This window comes from Anarhichas minor, unplaced genomic scaffold (genome assembly GCF_050575085.1).
Source record: "Anarhichas minor isolate MPS153535 unplaced genomic scaffold, ASM5057508v1 ptg000040l, whole genome shotgun sequence".
NCBI classification, from domain to species: domain Eukaryota; kingdom Metazoa; phylum Chordata; class Actinopteri; order Perciformes; family Anarhichadidae; genus Anarhichas; species Anarhichas minor.
The window spans coordinates 2981383-3006758 of record NW_027466486.1 but is presented as its reverse complement, the minus strand read 5'-3'; the positions used below and the strand labels follow the sequence as shown (position 1 = coordinate 3006758).

The 25376-nt window shown below is 44.5% G+C and overlaps 2 protein-coding genes across 6 annotated transcripts in view; one reads left to right on the top strand and one right to left on the bottom strand.

Annotated features, from left to right (window-relative positions):
* Positions 1-3637, bottom strand: part of ptgr2 (prostaglandin reductase 2) — an 8790-nt gene extending 5153 nt beyond the window's left edge. Inside the window, exon 1 of one of the 2 annotated variants that reach the window (XM_076108548.1) lies at positions 23-3637. In XM_076108548.1, the coding sequence (XP_075964663.1) occupies positions 23-59 (37 nt within the window). In that variant the 5' untranslated portion in view covers positions 60-3637. The remainder of the gene's footprint in view (positions 1-22) is intronic. The other variant, XM_076108547.1, reaches the window with a different exon arrangement.
* mideasb (mitotic deacetylase associated SANT domain protein b) lies at positions 479-25376 on the top strand. Of its 4 annotated transcripts, none has more exons than XM_076108542.1 (13): positions 479-951; positions 5365-7167; positions 8776-9045; positions 9633-9972; positions 10149-10215; positions 12676-12818; positions 13520-13623; positions 16536-16611; positions 17651-17739; positions 18542-18685; positions 19269-19391; positions 20598-20797; positions 22087-25376. In XM_076108542.1, exons 2-13 carry the CDS (start codon positions 5629-5631, stop codon positions 22325-22327), a joined length of 3336 nt encoding a protein of 1111 aa, XP_075964657.1. In that variant the 5' UTR covers positions 479-951; positions 5365-5628; the 3' UTR covers positions 22328-25376. The 4 variants fall into 4 exon arrangements, with proteins under 4 accessions (XP_075964657.1, XP_075964658.1, XP_075964656.1 ...); XM_076108543.1 differs by lacking the exon at positions 479-951 and adding an exon at positions 2933-3029; XM_076108541.1 differs by lacking the exon at positions 479-951 and adding an exon at positions 2940-3415.

Genomic DNA, 25376 nt, shown 5'->3' with positions numbered 1-25376 from the left:
ATTATAATAATAAGTTTCCAACCTGGTCGTGAGTTGAGGACGATTCTCTGCACCTGCATCCTTGAAAAGTCACGTTAGCTTTGACTGGTACAACCGGACCTGGCAACAAACATCAGGCTTTATGTGCGCTAAAGTCTCAGTGTTAAAAGGTGCAAAGAGTTGTGTGCACCTCATGCAAATTGCCGACCAATTAAATAAACACTGTGTTTACGTCACCGGATAAATTCCTTCTGAATCTGAGCTAGCAGAAAGTCAACAGACCCCTGTAATGGTCTCACTCAGCGCACAGCAAGATAGTTCCCTGCTACCAACTTCCGTCTTCGTTTAAATTCCCTTTGGCAGTTAGACCCGATCTTCTTTAGCTGGAGTTAGCATGTCGTCTTTGATTCTGTATCCGTTTTTATTTTTAAACACATTTAATCAAAATAGTGACGGGCCCCGCGTGACATCCACTGTCCATATGTCTTCAATTTAGATCTAAAATAATGACAATGTGAGGTATTGTACGCAGATGCGACATGATGTTCCGGTATAGCGGGTAGTTACTATCTCGTCGTTCATATGTTGTCTTTTGAGTGCCCCCGTTGAGCCGCTACAGCAGCTCTCAACGACCTATTGTTAATCCAGCTCATTAGCACCGAGTGCTGCTGTTAACTATACTCGACAGTTAATTTAACTGCAGTTACAATCGATGTTGGCAATCAAAGATCGTAAACGCAGGCAGGTCCCATAGACTGGTTTGCAGGATCGATTGCTAGCTAAAAGTGTTTCAAACTGGGGAAGTGACGCTTTGTGGAGGAATCTGAAAAAAAAAATAAAAAAAAGTTTAGGGGGTTTCATGAGTAAAACGCTGCCGTTGCATTAGTTTACGGTCAACTGTAGCTGCAACACGACATCGTCAACACAGGCAAATGAAGGCGTATGTGCCATCATGGAGGGACAGAGCTTAATGTAAGTACAGTTATGCATGCTAACATTTAATTAGTTCATGATGGCTTAGTAACAGAATAGAGCTAACGTTATCTTCACCTGACCTGATCTCCACCACCATGTCAAAATACCAGAGAGACACGTGTGCCATCATGTATTGCCTGAAGCTAAAGTACTTACCGTTATATCTGTTGTGCAAAAAAACTGTGTCTTCAATACAATCAGCTGAGTATATAATGATGTGCTTAACTCAAATGTCAACTCTAAAATAAAATAAAAATAGTGCAAGTCAATAGTAACAGTGACCTTTAATTACCTCAAAATTGGCATGTCTTAAAAAGAATCACCTGTTGCACTTTATTTTGCAGGGAGATTTTTGGTGAAATACAGGATATTGGTGTCTAGGGCTGCAGCTATTTATTCTTATCAATGTATCTGCTCATTCAATTCTTGATTACAGGTGTGGACTGTATAACATGTCGTAAAATATAGAAAAGAAAAGTGCCCCAGCAATTCAAATTGCAGAATTGCAGCAAATCTGTGCTGCAACCATTTAATACTTGGCTTTTTTTTGCTTGAAAAACAACGATTATTCAATAATCCAATCACCACTCTTCTGTCAGTCGACTAAGCAATTGATCCAATAATCCTTCCAGCACTACTGGTATCAGCTTCAAGGAAACATACTGGTGCAGCCTCGAGAAAAGGCTGTTTGCACTCTCACACACTCGCACCACAATTCCAGTGCAGTGTCATCAATGGCAGACATGTCAGTCTGACTCGACTTCTTGTCAACGGCATCGGTGAATGTTTTCAGGCTTTGCACGTTATTTTAAGGGTCGGAGAGACTTGGAGAGTCAGATTGCAGCCCTGCAGAGCCTGGCACATGCCTGGTCATGTCCAATGCCATGATACTACAACAGTTACACCTACAACACCTTCCCATTATAATAGCTCCTTTTATAAGCAGAAATGTTGCATTGTCATGGGAAGCAACAACAATAACGATGGTTTGGTTCTTCTCAAGTGAGCCAGCATGCACAACACCAGGACCCCGACACTGAAACAGCCCAATTAAACCGCCATCATTGATTTTTTATTATTTACACCTGTGCTTTTCCTTTTGTGACACATCAAAAATGCTGTGAAAAAGACCAATGCAGCAGTCTGTCATTTGTTCATCATTTAATTTGTTTGACATTACATCACTGAGTAGTCCACAGATCACCTTGCAACATTTGGGCTTTTGTTAAGGATTCACTCGGTATTATTTCATCCTGAAACATCATGAACTCAAGTTAAGGCCAGTTCACGCTAAGATAATGCTGTTTGTAACTATAATAACTGACACTTTGTGTTTATTTAACAATATGTTGTATTTTGATAATCAATTTAAAACCATTTTTCATGCAGAAATAAGACATTATTATTATCTGGGTCAATGCCAGGCTTTGCTGTTTATCTCGGTTTTCTTTCATTTTAAGTTTAATGTCTGCTTAAGATCAGTGTGGTATGAATTGTGTAAAACACTCTTGATGAAGGTCCAGAGGTCAATACTTTTATAATTTTGTCTGCTAAAAAAGTTATCAATTCGGGATCTGTTAACATGTGATGTTTTTCATTTTTTAGACTTTTCAGCAATTATTTGGAAATCCTATTTCCTGCTAAAAATACCACCACCACAAACAAACGTGTTCTCATACATATTTGTTTCACCTCATGGGGCCTCTCTGTAGCTTCTGCTTGCTGTGTCACATGCAAATAACCACCGCATGCCGTTCAGGAGGAACGTCGTCAGTGATATCAAGTGTGTGACCTGGAATGAAAAGTGCACGTAAAACGGAAAGTAGCCGGGCGCGTCCTCCCCCTTAATCCCCGCGGTCTCTCCTCCAAGTGTGTGTTGGAATTTCCCGCATGGACTGTGAGGGATCTTGCCCCGTAAATTACAGCGGCTTGCGTGTCAGAGGAAAGCCTTATATGGGCATGGAAGTGGGTGTGGCCACCGAGCTGGTGGCGGCGGAGGGGAGAGGAATCACAAGACAGAGCAGAGAGACACACAGAGAGAGTCGATGCACAGCAAAAAAGGCCGCATTGCCACTGTGAGTTGTTTGTGCAATCCCAATGCAATAACGTACAATAGACAGCGGCGGCATTGCTGCACATTAAGCGCGTTCCGTTTTTTTTCCGACCGGGAAGGACTGTGTTTACGCATCGCCCCCCCCCCCCCCCCCCCTCTGTTCATCTTCACTTTAAAAGCGAGGAAAGGAGGGAGGGAGAAGGAGAGAGAGAGAGAGAGGAAAAAAAGTACCAGTGAGTGAGGTCAGCAGCATAGCATGAGTCAACCTTGGGGATGTATGCAGTCATCATCGCATGTCTGTATTGTGCGGGCCTGCCGCCGCCGCCGCTGCTGCTGGCCGCACAACGCTGCCAGTGTGCGATCCTGCGGGCTGAGCTGCCGCTTGTAGCAGCTTTCATGACGAACACAGTAAGTATCGCTGCTGCTGTTGTTGTTGTCGACAGTGCATGTTGTTGTTGTTGTTGCCACGGGCTCGATGGACAAACTTTTCTTCACCTCGATCGAGACGCACTGCTGTCGATCGAGGCTCCGAAGGATGTTGTTTTTTTTATATGTCGCAATAGAAGCACAGAAACAGACACGTGACGCGTTGAAACCCCCTGTTGACAAGTTGAGTCCATCCGCGGCATTTGTTTTGCGCGCTGTGCTCGTCACACTCCTATGTTGCAGAGAGGGCTGCATGGTTGGCTGCTTGCAACGGGACATGGCATTAGTAACTGGATAAGCTGTGTTCTGCAACAAAGGGCTTCTCGTAAATAGCGCTGAGCTGGCTGGCCACAGAAAGTGATGTGGAAGGGGAGGGGGGGGGGGGCAGCAGGAAGACTCTCGTGGAAGGACTCAGCATGTTTTTTTTCTTCTCATATCTTCTGTTATTTGTCGCGTCTTGCACGCTTGCAGGCCTCTCTTGGTGTGCATAGCTGTGCCACACGGGGCTGGTTTAAATTAGGAAACAGCGATGGATTAGGGCGGGTGATGGTGCCCCGGGGGTGTATTTTAAGCCAATTAAACGTGTTACTTCGTCTACTGGGCTAAACCCCAGGCTTGTGTAAGGTTTGCACTGGTGATGCGTCACGATGATCCCTCACCTCGGATGTTGACCGCTCGCTCACACGTTTGTTTGTTTTATCTTGTTTTACACGTATCTTGTTTTACCCCCCCCCCCCCCCCCCCCCCCCCCCCCCATAGAGGATGTCCCATATGTTTTTTGACAACATGGCTATGGGCATGTGCAAGTTCGCATGGCATTGCTGGTGCGCTCACACGCGTATGCACATGGTCTGCCACAGAGCATGGTCATCCAGTGATGCCCCTGAGCCAGTGCAGGATCTGAACAGCTGCAGCTGTCTATTTTAAGAAGCCTGTGTTTTACTAGGCCACCAGAGTAAAGGGTGACAATCATCATTCACTTCCTGGGTTGTCGGATATGTAGAGATTCTAGTATTTTATGTTAACAGCATGACATAGTTGTTTTTGTCCTGCATGTTATGGTGATTTTCGCAGCAATAAAAACTCTAAATGTTTTTTCTGACTTATTATCTTATACAGATGGAGCGGGGATCGAAATCCTTAACAGAAACAGTCGGGATCTGTGTGCTTCACGGACATTTGGCAGACTGCACCGTGTCAAAAAATCTGCTCCAAAACCTCAGATAATAGTTTTGATAATCGCCACGGGTTACCATGGCGATTGTCAAGAAAGCAAGCTATCATGGCCTGCAAGGCCATTTTGACTTTTTTCCTCTCCCAGAGGTCCTTTCATCATGAGTCATGCTTGCTCACTTTCAGTTGCCCTTCCTGTTTTGAGTGTGCAGCTGCGGTTCAAAGGGCACGAGTTCCCCCTCTTTTTATTCTCCTCTCGTGAGTCACGCGGTTGTAAAGAATGAGGTTTTCATCTCGTTCAACCTGCTGTCTGTCCTGTAGTTTGGCGGGAAAGAGAGCGCATGTTACGGGTCAGTTGAGCAGAAACATGGGGAACATTTTCTTCAGTGTGTGTGTGTGTGTGTGTGTCATTGAATGCTGATGTCACGGTCCAGGATTAAACGTTGTGCAGTAATGACATTTACAGGAACTATTGATTTAGCGATCTCCACCAACTACCTTCCAGCAGGTCCGGTATACGTGTTGGCCTGAATGCTGGACCTTATCCCTGTCACGTGAGCTTAGTGAATGATGACACAGTTTAGACCCCCCCCCCCCCCCTCCTCTATTCTCACACCCGATACATTTCAGTGGAGGTCCATTGTTTAAAACGCAAACAGCAGGTTTTTAAATGGCTGAGGCGGGGGGTGATAATGAGACGCCCCTGTGGGGACCCCTTTAGTCTGGTGCTTGACCTCTCTCTCTCTTTCTCTATACAGGGTGTTGCCCATGAATGAGAGAAACGCACGGACTCCTTTAGATCTGCTCACCCCAGGCCCGGGACCTCTGAGTAGGCCACAAAGAACTTCAGAGGGGAAGAGAAGATTATCTCTGATGTCGATGTAGTTTTACAGCTTTACTTCACAATTGTTTTTGGATTGATATATATATTGATATATATATATATATATATATATATATTCAAGTCATCCAGTCATTGGTAGCTGGTTTGGTTGAGAACAATCACCTGACTCGGCTTCTTCATGCCCGTCATGAGCGTACCAGCTCAGCAGAAACCCAGCGCCAAAAGAACGGGCAAACGCATCACATTTTTCAGCGATCAAACCACAGCAATGAAGGAGACTCCTCAACAGCCTGAAGGGTCCTACTATGTCCCCGGTGGCCCTGCCTCAGACCCCGGACAGAGCGAGGCTGCAAGTACTGTGACCTCCAATCCAGAGGCCCCTCACATGTACCTGAACTCTGTCATCTTCAGCCCAGAGAAGGGTGACCAGAGCAGGGGTCATTATCAGCAGACTGTGCCTATGAAATGGGCCCACCAGGAGCCCAGTCAGCAGCAGCCATCCGTGTCCCAGCAGCAGAGAGCTGCCTCCTGGAATACCATGACTAACTGGGGACAAAACTTTACTAACTACATGGGGGGAGTCAACGTAACGGACTCAAGGACCCAGAATACATTTGTGAAGTCAATGCACGAGACTTCTGGTTTACAGCCACATCAACAGCCCCCAAACAGAGCGGCAGACAAGCAACAGTTGGGGCCAAACCCTGCAGTTGAAGCGTACAGGGATGTGTCTAAGGCTCAGGGGCTGGATTGGGAGCAGCAGCAGTCCCAGGCCTTTCAGGAGACCTTGAAACCTGGGGCGCTGAACACCCAGCAGCACAGCACGTCCCATCCAGGAGGAAGCTCAGTGTTGCAACCCTTCCAGTTGGCCTTTGGTCAGCCCAAGCAGCACCTGCCAGCGTACTACCAGGCATTTCAAGGCAACAGGACGACCCTACCCAACCCACCTAACTACCCAATGCAAGCGAAACCCCCACACCAGTTGCAGCAGCAAGAGCAAATACAACGCCAGCAACATCATCACATACTTCAGCAGCAAATTCAGCAGCAGCACCATCAACAACTGCAGCAGCAACAAATCATTCAGCATCAACAGCATGTACAGCAACAGCTTCAGCAGCAGCAACAAATGCAGCACGAGCAGCAGCAGCAGCAGCAACAACAAAAGATACAGCAACAACAGCAGCAGCAACAGCTTCAAATTCAGCAGCAAATGCAACATCAGCAGTTGCAACAACAAAACCCTCATGTGCTTGACTATTACCCCGGTGCACAAAATGCACACCCGCATCCACAGCCCGTGGTGGTGCACTCCCAGGAGTCCTCGGCTCCAGTTCTCCCAAAGATCCAGGAACCAATTATCCAGGACATCACCCCAGAACCCCAGCAGCCTTCGGATCTGCTGCCGCCCATTCTGCAGCCCGAAGCCCCGTCCCAGTCACAACCCCAAACTCATTCCCAAACACAGCTTCGCAGATCACGGCGGCTCTCAAAGGAAGAGGGGGCGCCGTCGGACAACCCTTTTCTCTCAGTCTCTTCGGATCAGGCTGCCCCGGGGCCGCAGGGCTCCCAGAACGGGGCCCGAGACGTCCAGGCAGCCCCGACAGGCGTCATCCAGAGCACGCGGAGGAAACGCAGGGTGTCCCAGGAGGTCAACCTGGAGACTCTCGCTCAGAAGGCCTCGGAAATGGAGTCTCTACCACCACATATTGTAAAGGTATGTACTTTGAGAACCATTCGTCTTTCTCTGTTTTCCTTTTCTGTCTTTCTTCTTTCCTCGTTCTTTTGCTCTCCCATGTGTTTCTCAGCTGTTTCCTCTTAAGCGAGATAACCTTTAACATAAAAGGACAGAGTGTTCCGAGTCCCTATGATTGCGTATCAGTTCATATCTTGGCTGTAAGCCTTAATTGTGATTATCTCAGCAAGAGCTAAAAATCTATTTTTTTTTTAGTGTTATCCGAGGGTATAATTGCAGTGGGACTGTAGCTCCCCGAACAAGAGCGGGAACTGGAACAAACTGCCAGGGAAAACTGTGCCAGAATTTGTGTTATTTGTGATTAACGTGTTGCTGGAAGAGATGCTGAACGTAATCAACGCCCTACGAAGTTTGCACCGCAGAACAGGGCTGCTCAGCTCTGCCTTGTGAGGAAAGTCTGTTGCTAAAACAAGACCTTGCATTGTGAATGCTGTCGCAAGGTAAATATGTACTTCACAAATATGTGCCTTTCAGCTCTCGCGAGACGAATCGGTGAACAAACCTGATGACATAGCAATACTTGTCTGTGTTAAAGGTGCTGAATGTGTCGATTGTGCAACACGTTCTGTCGCCAAACAGCACTGACTCAGTGTGTCTGTAGTTCAGCATGGCCGTGCCCTGGATCCGCCTCACGGCTAGCTGATCATACAGGCACTGTGTTTAGTTACATGCCTGCACACCTCCCCCCCATCCCATCAAAGGAGAGAAACTCCAGCCTGGCCTCAACTGCCCCCCCCACCCCCTATACAGGGAGGGGTGCAGGGTTGCCCTGCCTGCAGTGCTCAGCAGAATATCTCTCCACTGCTCCGGTGGAGGGACTGGAGTTTTCCACCAGCAGTAATGAGCGCAGATCCAGCGTAGCCACATTGCTGCATGCCTCCCTGCCCACGAAGATGCATTGTGCAGTGACGGAATGCATCTGTCTTCAATGATGTGGTGGTTCAGATGGCTTTGAAGTTGCCCCAGAGTTGCTCTAAAGCACACGGGCTGCTCATTCCCACTCATTATGGTTTTGTCAAAGATTTTGTTGAGGGTTCCTTTCACGTGTATCTAAGGTCTGTCACTTGAATGCTGCATCAAGGTGTTCATTGTTTGTCTTTGGATTCTGTCAATTAGGAATGCAGCTCAGGCTTGTTTCATACTGTATTGACTCCATTGTAGTATTGACATCATTTTCTCTTCGATCTGTGTGTTTGTGTGAGCTAAGGAACGAGGTTTTTAGGGTTCCTGATTTACTCTTATCGATTATAATTTGGCAGCCTGCCCTGGCAGAATTAACAGATATGTAACCACACAGGTACATTTTAGTTGAGATGTATTGTGCCAGGTTGTGCTAAGCTACAATAACTGAAGTTGTTAAAGGTTGTGATTGGGTTTTTTTTGCACTTGTTGCGTGGTGCACTGTATCCGCTACACAAGTTGATGTTTTTCCCCTGAGTCATGTGTCACCTGAGAGTCTTAATGTGAGTAGCTTGTGAGTAAGTGTTGCAAACAGCAACAGATGGAAGTGTCTTTGACAAATCAGTCTTTTAACCATCACAGCAACACCTCACCCTCCGTCTTTATTAGGAGCCCCACAGGCCGTGGAGTCCCACTGGAACAGGGGGTCTGAACGCCAAGCGGCCTCGAGACGAGCTCCTGCCACTCGTCATCCCCGTCTCTGTTCCAGTGCGAAGACAGGGTGCCTCCCCTCCCGACAGAGATGAAGCAGCCCTGGCCCCCAACTGGCCCCCCAGGCCTTCAAACCCCCTGGACCTCGGCCGCCCCGACCACAAGCCCTCGGTCATCGTCACCCGGAGACGCTCACTCAGGAACTCCGCATCGGAGAGCTCGGAGCAGGTAGCTACATACTCATTCGTTGATGCTTTTGTTTTTGCAGTTGGTGTACTTTGATGCCATTTTTTAATTGTTAGATTTCCATACTTTTACAAACATTATTTGTTAAACTGTTTGAATTAATTTACAAAGGAGGGGAAGGTTGCAGGTTGGTGTCAACTGTCTTCCTCATTCTGTTTTCAGTCTTTCTAAACTCCAGCTATTAAATCCTTGCATTTGTGCCACATCGCCCCGCCAACATGCGCTCCCTTCCCCCCATCATGCTCCGTGTCTCCCCTGCCCCCATTTCAGTCCTCCACACTTTTCTCCCTTTCCCTGTTTCATTTTGGGGGGTGGGGGGTGGATTTGGTGAACTGGTTGCCCTGTCCCAGATCAGGCAGATTATCAGGGTTTAGTGCTGCCATACTGTACATTATGCACCATACAGTAGAGGGTTGGGGTGCCTTGTTCTTTCCCTTTAGGATTTATCAGGATAAATTCACAAGAAGCCGACTTTATAAGCGTGCATATATACTGTCGAGTTTTTGTAGGTGCATGTATCACGGTGCACTTTGATAAATCTACCTCATGAACTTTTTTCCCTCCACCAGAATGGAAGAACCGAAGGGGAGAAAGACGATGAAGGCAAAAAGTTTAAACGGCGTCCGCGGCCGGAACCCCTTTTCATCCCGCCGCCCAAACCTGGTTTATTCATCACCCCCTCTGTCTACTCCAGCATCACACCCTACCAGAGCCACCTACGATCCCCCATCCGCCTCGCCGAAAACCCTCTCTCCATTCCCCCTTACACGCCGCCGCCAATCCTCAGCCCCGTCCGCGAGGGCTCCGGGCTCTACTTTTCCACTTTCCTGTCCTCTGTCGCAGCCAGCGGCCAGGGCCTGCCGCCTCCTGCAACGCCCAAGTCGGCAACACGCAGCCTGTTGCGCTCCAGTAAGTAAGACAAGCTCATAAGACCTCCCTGAATTATCCACAGGACATCTAAACTGTGGGAATTCAAATATGAAGCTCCGCATGCTCGTAAGAAGCATCTGGCACAAACTGTGCGATTTCTGACTATATATATTTGATAATGTCACTGAGTGGATTTTGTGTTGCTGCTCTTTCAGACAGCTGCGACATCACACCACCAGTTCTGTCTGCTATAGGCGAGGCCACTCCAGTCAGCATAGAACCGTGAGTATTTCGCTCTCAACATCCCCCAAAATATATCTTCTTTCACTGCGGAAAGGTTTTGGGGTTTTGGGGAGCAGTTGTGTGTCATTTTCAGAAGGGCGCTCAAAGCAGAGCGTGCATTACCAAAGCCAGAGTAGTAGCTCTGAAATCAATTATTCAAACCACAACACTGGGCTGAATCACGAAATGTCTTCACAGAGGACACAGACTTCTTGAAATACCAAACCCGTCCTTTTAGGCGGCCCTCCTCTCCGCCGCTGTTACCACTGGAATCTTCTGCCCTGTCATCCGCAGCTAGCGCTAGCGCCAGCAATCGCCCTCTGATCTAACTATGCAGTCTAATGTCTCTCTCAATGGAAGTGCATCCTGCCCATAACTGCTCCGTATTAACTGTCAAATGAAACCTTTAGAAAGATAATGGCGGTGAGTGCATCAGAGGCCGGTGGTCTTTAATGTCGTACGTACTGAACAGGATGTCGTTTTGGTTATAAAGTTGTATGTCGCATTGTTTTAATTAAGAAGTCAGACAATCTGATTCCAGCAACCTTGCTGAGGAGGAAATTAAAAATTGTTCACCGTCGGGGGGGGGGGGGGGGGGGGAATAAGTAAAAAACTGCTCGTCGTCTGGTCGTTTGTTGACGCGTTCTTGATCATCCTGATAAACGGATTCTGCATTCACATGTAGAATCTGTGGACAACAGGATAAGATGTTGGTGTTAGCGTTTTGCTTTTCGTCTGTAGTTCGAGTTGACCAATCACGTTCGAGCAGGCTTTGGTTGAATGCGGGCACAACGTCTGTGTGGAGAGCAAAAGAGGCGGAACGCTTTTTGCCAAAATTCAAACTCTGAGCCCACCGGCTATCGTCATACCGTGATTCTGCTTGTTGTTGGTTTAAAATGAGCTTGTTATCTGGATTTTGCGAGTGCACGGAAAAGGAAGTCTTGGCCCGGATATTTGCTTCATGCACCCGCTATCCCAGGAATATGGCCCCTCGCCCCCCCGGAGGCTCATCCATCGTCAGACCGATAGCCGATGGGGTTCTGAGATTGCATTTTTCATAAGTGATCGTGGTTGACCTTATGACAAATATGCATTTCCCCCGGCTGCTTCACAATAAAAGCAATCTTGTGTTTTACAGGTTGAACTCTTTCAACGTGAAGCAGCAGCAGAAGGATGTTCTGTTATTAACAGCAGTAACTTAACACAACTCTCACACTGTAAACAGTGAAGCCGTCGTACTCTGGTTGATGGGCAATCTGACAATAACAATAAAAAAGAGAGGTCATTATTACTGAATACATATAATAATAATAATACTGACCATAAACATTAGCAGAAACGTGGTTTGATTTCATGAAAATCTTAAGGATTATACCTTTAAACTTGCAGGGTATCAACGGTGCATGTAAACAACTTGAAGCTAAGAAGACCTTCAGTAGAAACACGGCCAACGGCCAAGTTACTCCATAAATGTAAGCACAGCCACTGATGCCTTCGATGTTTATGAAAATTAGAGCAGCAGAGAAAGTGGAGCTTTAAGGACACCGAGGCTCCATTTAGTTTAACCCTTAAACTATAAGTCTGGGCTTTTTTTTTTTGTTGTGTTTTTTTGGAGTTGCGTCAACCGTGAGGTGCAGTTCATGGGGGCTGCATTGTGCAAGCTGTTTCCCCGACTGGGGCTGCTCAGCAGTCAGTCAGGGACGAGCCAGCGAGGCTTCCCATAAATCATGCGTTCAGCCGGGCCTGCTGCACTCCCAAACACGCGAGAGCCAGCGCAGTTCAACTTTTAGCAGCCCACCTTCCCTGATGGAGGCTGCCAGAATACACACACACAGACATACTCAGCTGGAAATACTGCAGGCCTCCTGGAAATGCAGGGGGTGGGAGGGGGCATGCTGGAACAGAGTTGTCTGGTAATGTAACACAGCATGAATTTCACAACTGTAACACCGAGGTATCTGCTTTCAGCTGCCATGTAGGCCTACAGGGATGCACGCATTTGTTGAATTATGAGCCTTTCTTCCTGCTTGAACGCGACCTTTGTACCACAGCGACGATCCGTTTACTTTTGGTTCAGTGAATTGAAGAAGTGCGCTCTGTTTTAAAAATACTAAATTGGAAAAGGAATTAGCATTTTATTCATTATGCTGAGAGGACAAAAGAGAGCTGTGTAACGAGCTGGAAATCAAAACAGTGCAAGGATTGTGGTGCTCGGAGCCAGAGAGCCTCAACAATCTTCCTGTGTCTATTTAAAGATCACAGCAGAGAGAAAACCCAAGTAATCAAAATGTGATCTCAGAAATGAAGCAAGCATTTACTCTTACAAGTAATCTGATATTGATATATGATGTCTTAAATATATAACAGTGAACGAATGTGTCTTAGCGGCAAAGCCACTCGATGAATTTTGAATCGATCAAATTCAAAGCCGCGTAGCTCACACTGATGTCCCGTTCCCAGACGGATAAATATTGGGTCGCGGTACCAGGCCGAGGTGCCAGAGCTGAGGCGGCGGTCAGCTGTCGAGCTGGATCATCATCGAGCGGAGCTGGCCTGGGCTCCACTGAATGAGCTGGAGGAAAAGCCTGACCTCCAGCAGAGAGGTACCAAACACAGTATTTCACAGTTGTTACATCACCTGAAATTGAAAGTATAAATACGGTCAGACTGTTGTTGCAGGAGCAGGATTTGTTGACGTGCATGTGGGGGGATTATTTACCGTGAAGCTGACCCTCTGTTCCTAGAATTAATTTTCTATTTTCTTTTTGTTTATAAATCAGGAAGCCTTTCTTTCTTTTTCTCCAAGCTTACTTGTTTAGCATTTTCTTGTTTATGAAGTGATTTTTTTTTTTTGTTGTTATCATCACTGGAGTGTGTTCAATAATTCATTATCGAGTTGTTGCAATTTAAGATGTCTCCAGCAGCAAATTACTTCTTTATTTTCCTATATTGCATTTAGATACATGGGTTTCAGTGAGCAGATGCAGGCAATTTTATTTCTCCAGGGATAGAAATGCAATTTAATGTGGTAAAATAACTTAATTGTCACTGCGGGGGGAAGTTTTGTTTTGGATTCGGTGTACTGCTGATCGCACATTATTAAAAATAGATGTTTTTCTTTTTTACGTAGATAAAACTACATGCAAGATGCCGTTTCATAATTGAATCGATTATCTTTTAGTTTGACGTTTATTCTCTCGCTTACAAGAATAACATTTTGTCACCACTGAATACAAAATAATAACGATAAAAACAAAATGTTTTTTCTTCCCGTGCTCACGATCGCCGTCTCTGTGTCTTACAGTGGAAGACCTCATGCACCTGGCCTGCTCCAGTGTTTTGTGTGGAGGCGGCACCAACCAGGAGTTAGCCCACCATTGTCTGTACGAGTGCAAAGGGGAGATAATGGTGAGCACAACAGAACAATCCATATTGACTGACAAGGCAGGGACAAAAACCAAACACCGGGTTTCCCCGTAAAGATCGCCGTGACACATAGACAAACCTGTGTTCCTATTTAAACACTTGGTGTCGCAAAGTTTACATATTTTTGAGGGATCTACCATTTGGAAAGACTTAAAGGAGCTGCACATTTTGTTTTCCCTGAGTGATGGGATCTTGTATAAACACAGTATTTCTTTTATATTTAGCATGAGAGAAACCTCTGAAGCTGTGTTGTTCTCTTTGCTCTTCTTGCTGGTTTGAAGTGAGCGGGTGAAACGGATGATGTCAAGTACTTCTGTGCACCCATCAGGATTTAGCAACATGCCTTGTTTGGACACTCTGTCAATCAAATCTGATGAAATCAAAAACGCAAGCTGCTGATTTGAGTGGTAAAATTCTTAATACATATGTTTTATATAGTCATTAATATTTAATGTTATAGAGAAGGAGGGCTTTTACAGAATTATTGAAGTGAAAGGGATGATAGTAGTTTAGTCATAAATTAAATAATAAATCATTCGTTCTAAAGTGTTCCTGTCTTGAATGACAGGAAATGTAAAACTCGTGAACATAATTATATTCCATATTTCCATGGTAGCATTAATATAATTCATGACCCGCCTCAGCTGCAGTTAGTGCACAGAAACAGACTACAGCAATTCACCAATCAGATCGTTTATATGCACTTAAGTAACTGGATTATTTCTACCCTGATTTCTTCATGTTTCTCGTCGTATGAAGGAGAAGCTTAGTTTCCTTAATCGGGGTTAGGGATTTATAAAATCTCACTAACTGCTGGTAAATCCTGATTTGTTTTGGTCTTAATGTTGTTCTAACTGGGTGAAAATGCTCCAAGACAGTGGTGTTGTGAGGGGGCATCGTTAACCGTAGCGGTGCATCCTTGTATCCATAATAATGAAATCCCAAAAACATGTCGAAGTGTAGCTTCATATCTCACTAACGCACTGAAAGTATGCCAGGCTTAGTTAAAACATTGATTACTGACCAGCAGCACGTAAACGTGACATTTAAAGTAGCCAGTTTGTTGCGGTGTCCTCTGACTTCCTGCCTGAAGTTATCTCCCACTGACGGGGTTTCTCATGTGCAGGTAAATGTAGTGATTGATCTGAGCTGTCAGTGATTACTGAACGGAAGTGAGTGATCTGCAGACTCTCAGTATGCTTTGCAGGGAAACTGGTGTGGTGGCCTGAGATGACTGAGATAGCGACACGGTTTTGTTATTTAGAGCGTGGAGCTGCACATGCTGTCAGTGAGGTGTGATGCACAGAGTTAACTGTAGCGCTGAGACAAAGAGGCAATTAATCCATAGACGGAACATTCAATGTCAACTATTCTTGAAGTCGATTAATAGTTTATCAAGCAAAAACGTTCCACTACCCGCTTCTTAGATCTGCTTCTCTTTGTCTTATGTGATAATAAACTGAATATTTGGGGTTTGGGGCTGATTGTCAGACAAAACAAGACCTTGGAAGATGCTTTGGGAAACTGTGATGGTGCTGTAGTGTTGTACCAATGCTCCATCTTGTTTTGTCCTGAGGGGAAATGTACAGCATTGTAAAGCATATTGCCTTTAATTGATTCATGTAATTATACTATATAATATAATAAATAAACATATTTCTTAGCACTGTGAAACGTTATGAGGCAGCATCTCGAGTGGCTCTCTCCTGGTCACGTCACATTGAAATACCAAAAGTCACTTTTATTATTATTTAAGAGAAGCAGAGGGATGCTGGGATAATAAAAAGGAAATATTAAAGCTTAGCATCCCAGAATAGCCATGCTGCATGTGACCGGCTTGTATCCTCAAAGTTAATGTGACTAATTTAAATAATTATAATGATAATAAATAGGGCTGCGACTACCAATGATTTTCATTAATGATGACGATATAGTTAATTATAATAAATTTTAAAAACACCTGTCGCAATTTCCAAAGAGTCCCAGCAGATCAAATATCTTGTTTTGTCCGATCAACAGTACAAACTCAAACTTATTCAATTTCAATCTCACACTGGAAAAGCTGCAACTATCAAATGCTCGACATTTTTGCTTTATTATTGATAGATTACTTTTCTAAACAAAGCTTTTACCACATAAAGGCAAATATCAACGTAAAGCAATGTTGCAAAAGGCTTTTTACAAGTGCAAAAACATTAATGGTGTTAATTAATCTTCCTGAATATTAGCTTTTTAAAAAACGAAGTCACATTTTTAACCCATTTTTGTCTCGTGTAAAGAAGAGCTGTTTCCTAACAATGAAGTTACAGCGGATCTAAGAGATGAATTATTTTACACTGAGAGTGCTGACTGTGCATTACTTTGTGTTCACAGTGACTTAAACGTTGATCCTCAATCAATACTTCCGTTATTGAAGATGTAGCAGCAGAGCTGTCGGAGCGCGTTATAGTGCTGAAGACCAACACTGGTCCAACGTTGTCAAGGAAACTACTAGTAAGGGGGGGGGGGGGGGGGAGTGTCAATGCGCCCACTCTCTGCAGCAGTCCAGCTCAAACTGCCTTCTTTCAACATTCATGCACGGTCAAGACTTTTCTTTCTTCTCAAAGAGCACAGTGTAATGAGTGTCATCATGATGTGATGCACTCTGATACCGGATACACGCAGGAGAAATGAGAGCGATGCTTATCTCCCTCTCTCTCTCCCTGGTTACCTGTAAGCAACTGGGTCAGTGTTTGGCTCAGTGTGTTTTTAACGGGTTTATAAAGCTCAACTGGAGCGTCTGATGGAGCCAAGAGTCGGGAGTGACCCGCTGTATAAAGGCTCATAACAATCACCGCTGTGCCGCCAATGTTTGTTCACTTTCCAGCATTGTTCAAGTGTTGTTTGTTTCTCAGGCCGCTCTGTCCCTCCTGATGCTGAGGAATCCGGTTTTCCCCAAGTCTCATAATCTGGCAAACTATCACTACTCAGGTGAGTCGTTAACAAATAGTGTTTCTTAGTCTTATGTGACGATAAATTGATCATATTTGGATTTTTAGACTGTTGGGCGGACAAAAAAAAAGTTATTTGAAGATATCAACGGTCAATTTGTTCTGTATAAAAATGTATAATTGAAAACATGTTTACAATACAAATATTATAATATTGTATAATATCGTGCTTTTGTACAGTTATGGTTACAGGCTCTCTCTTTACATCCCGACACTCATTTTTTGAAGTGCACAATGACCAAAGATGAATTAGACTGATAGGATTAATATCATTATTCATTTTTAATTCTCTTTAGTTTACGATAATCGTGTTGTGAATATCTGATAATGTGACAGCCTTACAGTCATTTGATAATGAACATAATCCTTAATTGCAGTCGTAGAGTTACTGCACTAACGTAGTGACGAGTAAACTATCACAGAAAGTAGCCTGAATTCTTAATAACTGCCATAATATTCTGGCGTCCAGAAAATGTTTTGCCTTATCTGATGAACCCCACCCAGCTGGTATTCAGACGCCCAAAACAAACGCGCATTATAAGTTGAAAATACTGATTTCAGCGCTTATGAATTCTGACTACGTTTGTGCTCTGGTTCATAATAATGGGTGTGTCAACCATCCAACAGTGACTTTGCCTCAGAGCCATGGCAGCTGCAGTAGTGAGAGTGTCGGGGCTGTGGTGTGTGGGGGGTAGTGGGAGACTGTGGAGGATTGTCAGGGTCAACGCGATGAGGGAAGGAGGGGGTTTACAGCATGTGGTTAATCCCAAGCAGAAGACAGGAGCGCCATTGTTTATCTAGTGTGTGTGTGTGTGTGTGTGTGTGTGTGTGTGTGTGTGTGTGTGTGTGTGTGTGTGTGTGTGTGTGTGTGTGTGTGTGTGGTTTTAAGGGTGGGGGGCTGGGATTGAACTTGTCAGGGTCTCCTCCCATTCAGAATATAGTCTGCAAGCAGATACTTGAGTGTTTTTAAAGGGTTGTCTCTCTCTCTCGCTCTCTCTCTCTTTAAATGTCTCGCTCAGGATCAGACAGCTGGACCGCAGCTGAGCGACGCCAGTTCAACAAAGGCATCGCTGCATACAAGAAGGACTTCTTCCTGGTGCAGAAACAGGTATGTGTGTGGTTTCAAAACACAAGAAGAGGAACATAGCAGCTCTCTATTCTAGTGAAGGCCACATCGTGGCTGTGGGCTGATAAACCTCCCCCAAAAAAACACCAAAAAAAAACATTTGCACACAATGTTTTTCCTGACAATGGGTGGGCTGAGAAGGGAAGTCCAGTCACTCTGCAGCAATGTTTCCTTCTCGTTTAATTATCTGCAGTCAATTTCTATTTTTCCAGACTGCAAAGCTATTTCACTTTCTTATCCTCGTCACTTCATTGATCAAGAGGGAGGCCGAAGTATATAAGATTTAGAGTTTCTCAGTATTCATTGGCCAAACCATCAGATTAAAGGCTTTTCACATTTGATTTGTGAATGTGCTTTAGGCTGTTGTTGTGCTTGGCCCTGTCTTTGCTGTAGCGGGTAGCCACGATGAAGCTTCTCAAAACAAATCCTATGTTATTGTATTATCTGAAGGACATTTGATATACAGAATGAAAACAGACGATGAATGGAAAAAAAAAAGCTGCACATCATCTGAGGTTGCTCTGTCTTCTCCGAAATGATCTAAAAAAAAAATGACCTTATGTGCTCAGTAACATGTGACATTTAAAAGTAAAGAAGAGAGAGAGAAACTCTATTAAAAGAGTGTGTGTGTGTGTGTGTGTGTGTGTGTGTGTGTGTGTGTGTGTGTGTGTGTGTGTGTGTGTGTGTGTGTGTGTGTGTGTGTGTGTGTGTGTGTGTGTGTGTGTGTGTGTGTGTGTGTGTGTGTGTGTGTGTGTGTGTGTGTGTGTGTGTGTTTCTTTCACAGGTGACCACTAAGTCAGTGGCGCAGTGTGTGGAGTTTTACTACACGTACAAGAAGCATGTGAAGATGGGCCGCAACGGGATGCTGATCTACGGCGAGGTGGAGCCGCTTGAGAGCAAGACCACCGAGGAGGAGACGGACCACAAGGTCAGTGTTGTTGCCATGTTTAGTATCTGTGCTGCAGATACAGATGTGTGTTGCTAACCCTAAAATATAGATTTGAAATGATTTTGTTTCTGAGAACAGTATCCAAGCTTTCGCCAAAAGTGCTTCTGGAGCATTTTGTCAAGTAGACAAATGGACCGATCTGAATGACTGTAGGCGGATCTGATTAAACACGAAACAGCAGAGTTTTATTTAGATGTGAAACTAAAAACCAAACTCAGAAATAACACCGCTCAGAATATCTTCATTGACCACCGGAGTCTTAAAATGAACTGTGTTAGCGGCTGCAGCGCTCTCCGGCTACGCCACCATATTGTCCTCCGCGTTAATAGTAGATGCAGAGAATTATTTCATCCACGGAAACATTACAGGTACAGTTATGGTGGTTGTTATAGTGACTGTGCAAAGTCAGTGTTGACTGCATTTCACATAGAAATACCTTAGAGCTAATGTTAAAGAGATTTGATCGTTATATTCTGTATAAAACTCAGCACAGAGCTTTCTACACGAGCATCTAGCTGTACGGTTCTCTCCTTGTGTCTTACACTCTTCTTCTTTGGGCCAGCAGGGCTATCACAGATCGGAGCCACTGAAGGAGGAGGACAGCAGGAAGTGGGAGGGGTCAGCTGACAGGAAGCAGGAAGTCGGCCCCGCCGGGGCGACTCACACGCTGCAGTCCGCTGACAATGTGAGTGTGAACTGCATTATCAGCTCCGCATGGGAACGGAAGGGAAATAACCTCAGTAGATCGGGGGGAGGAATGGTCATCCCACATGAGGAGTGTGTCTTTGCACTCAAAGATGACGTGGAAAAATGTTGAAGGATATGATTTCATTACTGTACATCATAACATCAGTGGTTCGTAATTTCCAACATTAACTGTTCCCGTGCCAGGTATTTGATCAAAGATTACAGAAGAAGAATAAAAAACAATATAGTGAAAACATAAATATACATGCACAATAGAGTATTAAGTGTTACTGACACTAGTGCAAAATAAGTAAATATAGAAAATGAAATTCAACTAAAATAGAAAAAGTAAATTACTACACTCTCTGTAGGAGCCAGTTCAGTGTTTAAAAGATATCTAATGTTGTGAATACCTCACTGTGAGTATAATAAGAGATGGAATAATAATGGTATTGAAAAATATAAGCATGCAAAATCATGAAGTAGGTCAGTACTCCAGAGGGATTACTGTCATTGTTGTATGTGTTAATTAATACTGTGGTGATTATATTCTAATTACCATACTGTGTTCGGTCAAAAAGTGTACTTTCTCAAAGCCATGAAAGTACTTTGATCATAGGAGTTATTTATTTAGTTTTCACACCTACATTTACTCAGATATACATGACTTTAAGGTAAACAAAAGCCTGTGCAGGGGAGGTATGAAGCTAAAGGCTAACGCAGTAATCCTCCGGGTGTTACTGCTTAAAATCCTCACTTGAACTCACCAGGCTTCGACACACATCTCACCTTTTGAACTCTTCCCGCCTTGTCCCCGGCGGCTGGGAGTTTGATTTGCTGCCCCCTGCTGGATACTTTAGAGGAGATAACTTGGCTGACGTCCACCTTCCTGGATTGTGTAACCCCATTATGTCCGTCAGCAAACAATGACTCGACGAGAAACCTTTATCCTCGTTAAATGCATTGCATTTTGCCCTTTAGCACACATAATAGGTTGCTTATAAAGGCTATGTGTACTTTTGTTTCCTTAAACTGTGTGTGTGTGCGTGTTAACTGCCACATGTCTGCATGCCATTGTAACAGTATCCTACATAAAAGGTGCTCATAAAGTAGCTTTGGGCTCACGATTTTCTTTGCTAATCGCTCTCAGCGACCATTTCTCTCATGTTTAAACTACACCTCTCACTTTTTATTGTGCGTGCAGCCGGGGACCGTCCTGATCATGAAAGGCCAGGAGGACGTTGGGAGGGACCAGCTGCTGTCCCGGGTCATCCACCCCCCTCCGCCACCCCCGCCCAGCTCCAAATCCCGCTACGACGGCAACGCACGCAAGACCAGCCCGTCGACGGTCAACAAAGGCTCAGCTGGTCAGGAGGGAGAGTTTCCCTGCAAGAAATGTGGCAGGTCAGTGATCAGAAATATCCCATCAGTCACCGCTGTTGTATAGGAGACGTTGGCACGGCTCTGTTTACTTATACAAAGCTCACGGCAGCAGTTACACAAGTGGCCTTAGACTGAACTGGCTGGACATGAAATACAACATTTCTGCTGCTATTGCCCACTTGGATTTTGTATCGGCAAACAGAGGCAAGTGTCTCATGGTGTTTGAAAGAATCAAACCGTCCTGTCATGCCTTTGATTAAGTAACAGCGCGGCCTGTTATTGCCAACTGTGTCCTAGCAACTGAAACACAAAGTAGATACGGCACAACGTGCCTCTCGTCAACGCAGCTCTGCCCAGTGACTTGACAAGAGCTTCGCTCGGTCCTCTTGAGTACTCGCGCTGCTCCAAGTACGCTCATTATAGATTATCCAGCACTTCAGAGTCTGATAATGTGTGTTTATGGGAAATTCAACGGGGCTTATTAGCCGTCTTGCAGTCATCGTATCGCATGGCTGCACAGACCCGCTGCTGAGTCACATGCTGTGATGTTCATTGGTCTGTTATGTTATCTCTTTATTTCCGTACATCATGCTGAACTTTGACCCCAGTCTTTACGAAGACAGACCAAGAGAGTGATGTTTACAGACGGTTAAAAAAAACTCCTTAAGTGCATTTCCTCTTTGCTTTTTCCTTCACTACACTGATATTTTCTCCTTTCAGACATGCGCCTCTTTGCATTAATGTTACATGTCGGTCTCGTGTCTCCAAGTAACACAGCGCAAAGCTGAATTGAATGCTGTCAGGTTTAACTTCCACTAAGAGCTCTGTAGTAATTGTATCAATCAGTTGTCATCGTCTTTACAAAAATATAGAAATCAGTTTAATAAGCCTGACTGTGGACGAGCCAACCTTTAAAGTCGTGCGTGGCAAAAAAACTCAAAATGATCAGACCGGCTGTGTCCCTCTTTTTATATATTTAATTTTTATCTGTGCAAACTGCATGAAATAAGCTGATAAAATGCTTTGTGAGTAAATAGAAATGATGTGAGAGTCCCAGCTTAACAACATGCAGCATGATTACCCATCTGAGACATTATTAAAGTGAAAAATGAAAAGTGGGGAAAGCTCTGCGCCCACAGTGGTCTTTCATTAATTATTCATTTCCCAACGGCTTTAAAAACCTTGACGTTGTTTCTTTACAACCTCAGCAGCGGTGCGGCTTCCTCTGGCGCACCAGGTGGCAAATATAGCATGACCGACGCGTGAGTTAAAAGGGCTTCAGCAATAAGCTCTTCCCTGTTTTCCTGTAGGGTTTTCTACAAGGTGAAGAGCCGCAGCGCCCACATGAAGAGCCACGCCGAGCAGGAGAAGAAGGCCGCAGCGCTGCGGCAGAAAGAGGCCGATGAGCGAGCGGCGGCGAAGGCGGCGGCCGAGGCCGCCGCGGTCCTCGCCGCACGGCAGCTGAACGGGACGAGACAAACGGGCGGGGACAGCACCAACGACGACTCGTCGGCCGGGGACGATGACGAAGACGATGAGGACTGGCAGTGAGAGAAAAAGGGCCGCGCACACTGACTGCACTGTGCAGCGTGGCTTCACTCTCTGGGACGGGAGGAGGGATATTTAAAAAGAGAAGAAGAATCCCTCCTGTGAACTTTGTGAATATCTTTGTGGAACAAGAAGACTTCCGTTGCTTGGCACATTCAGGGACAGATTTACTCCTGTGTATGTGTGTTAGTGAATGCGTTGACTGAGCGTGTGTGTGTGTGTGTGTGTGTGTGCGTGTGCGCAACAATGAGTTCGTATGTGCTTTTCAAAACGCCCCCTTTACTCTGCTTATAAAGCTTTTCAAGCGTTACCTCCCTTGGTCACAGGGCTCGGTCAAATCAAAGCCATGCCGCCTCTCTCGGCGCTCTCCTGCTCTCCACGCCAGGCCGCGGCCTTCCTCAGCACTTCGAGTCTCGTCCTGTTTCGTTCGACGGTTGAGGAACTTGTTGGGACCCCTTTTTGTTCTCTCTCTCGCTCTCTATCTCGATATACTGTATGAGCCACAGCACGCGCTTGCTTAAGCTGTATCCCAGTTGGATGTTTTGGCAATATGAACACTGAAATCTGACCGGTGGGGGGAGTGCGGCGAGGCGAACGAACTGTGGGTCGTGCTGTTGGTGTCTCTGCTCTAAGACGGACAGATGGCCGGACGGACTGATGGCATGTACAAACTGTTGCCTTTTGTTTTTCGACGCTCTCCTGCACTCAAGGCTGCCAAAAGCTTTCTCAGACGCATGATGTGCACCAAATGAGTCGTCGTCCCCCTTCTCTCTGTGAGCGTTGTTCATTTGGGCTTTAGTTCTGTGAATCCCCCCTCAGCCCTCGTTACTTTTTATAGTTCCCAGTTTGTTCCTCACTGTTGATGCCTTGGATGTTTTGATGCTTTTTATCTTGAAATGACAATCAATTTTACACTGTTGTTGTTGCTTTTTTTTATTATAAATATATATATAAATTTATATTTATTATAAATATATATATATATACATACATACATACAGGTAAACGTTACTTTTACTGCCTGTCGTTATATATGGTTATTGTTGTTTTTGTGGATATTCTTGTTGATGATGATTATTATTATTATTATTATATCATCCTGGTTTGGGCTGCAATTGAATTGAGCGCTTTTCCCTATTTTTCTTTCTTTCTTATTATTTAAACAAAAAGAATGCTACTTGCTGCCTGTTTATAACTGTGACATTTTTTTTCTTGGGACGCCAGAAATGAAGAACAGGCAGAAATGTATGTGCAATAGAACAATTTGACCCCCTGTTACCAGAGTGTGCAAAGCCCCCCCCCCCCCCCCCCCCCATGCTTACGACTGGCTTCTCTGGATGCCTTGTTGTCAGCCCTGTAACCGATAGGAGGTTCTGACTCAGACTGTTGAAAACCGCAGGTCTCTATAGATACAACAAACGGCACAAACAAATTCAAGGCACGTTTTGGAAACGGATATCATGCAGGTTACACGCTTACTACCCTGAGATTTTAGCGAGAGTAAATCATTTGCTGAGAGAGGCAGAAGCATTCTCTACCGTAAACCAAACTTAACCCAGATTTTGCAGGTTTTAACAGCCGACATAAGACGGGATATTTCATTTTCTTTTGAGAACCATACATCAAATGTCACTAAATGATTAACCGACATCGACAAACGGGCATTAAGAGAAACTGAAGCATTCTTTGTAAACCCAGCTTAACCTAGATTTCAAATTTTTTAAGATATTTCCTTTTTTAGAACAAGATATCAACATCTTTGATATATGCTTCTTCTTTTTTCTCACTTTTCCACGGACTTTTAATAATTCAGTAAATGATTTACTGTCCTCGGCAAACATGCATTAAGAGAGGAAGAATCATTCTTTTTCTGCAAATCAAATTGTGCAGGTTTTTTTTACAGGGGATTGTGAGTGCTGTCATGAGACTTATACATTCACGCTAAAATCCCAGTTTGCTGATTTTTGGTTGACTCTTAAATTAAAAAATGTTACGCCAGAAAGTATTGGAGGCTGGATTCTGTCTTGTGTCTCAAACTGTGTTGAAGTCGTTGTGACACCGACACGCTCTGTTGAAACCTCCACTATGTGGGTCAGCAGTTTACTGAAGGACAGCGTGACTTGGCACACAAACTGAAAACAAACCCAGTGCAAATATAGTAAACATTTAAATGCAGTTAGTGGTGGTTTGGAAATAATTCACAACATCTGCGGTGGACAAACCGCCTGGCTGTAAATATCCTATGCGTATCTATGGTTGACTTCTGTTTACCTTGCTGATGGGACAGATTTTAAATATGGAAAATACATGTTTTGATCCGTCTGTCTCTACGTGTCTCTACGTTAAGCCCTTCGGCCCGGAGCCAGCTTCTGTCTCCAGAGCAACAAATGGGTTAAAGGGTTATTTTCCTTTAAAGGACAAACCACAGTGAGGAAGTTGTCGGGGGGGCAGCTCCAATTACCAGTTACTCCACAAGTTAAACCGGGGTCTATGCACAGAGAGAGAGAGAGAGAGTGAGTGTGTGTGTGTGTGTGTGTGTGTGTGGTCAAAAACTGTACGCCAGTCAATTGAAAAAAAAAAAAAAAAAGGTTTTGCAGACTGTCCACGTTTAGTATGTTAATTTATATTTCCTTTTTATTTGGGCTTGTCTTGAGGTTCTCACGGGGGGGGGGGGGGAGTTGTCGACACGAAAAAGGTTTTTCAAGCTGTTTTTAAACAAAAAAAGAAGCAGAATTATGGATGAAATGGAGGCTGTCGACATAAACGCACAGCTGTAAACTTTCCTTATTTCATCCAGCTGGTGAAGGGAATTTAATGAGACAAAATGTTTATTTAGCTAAAAATTAGAAAATAATTATATATGAATGAAATTCTATGTTTGCATACTTTCTATGCTATTTTCATATATGGGGTTCACACTAATGAGGAACAATGGAAAGGAATCTCAAGTGCTTTTTACTACAGCGTAACTTATTTGTTTCGATTTGATTTTTACCACCTGTGTTTTTAGTAATGATTTACAAAGCACTGTATATTAAAGTTTTAAAATATT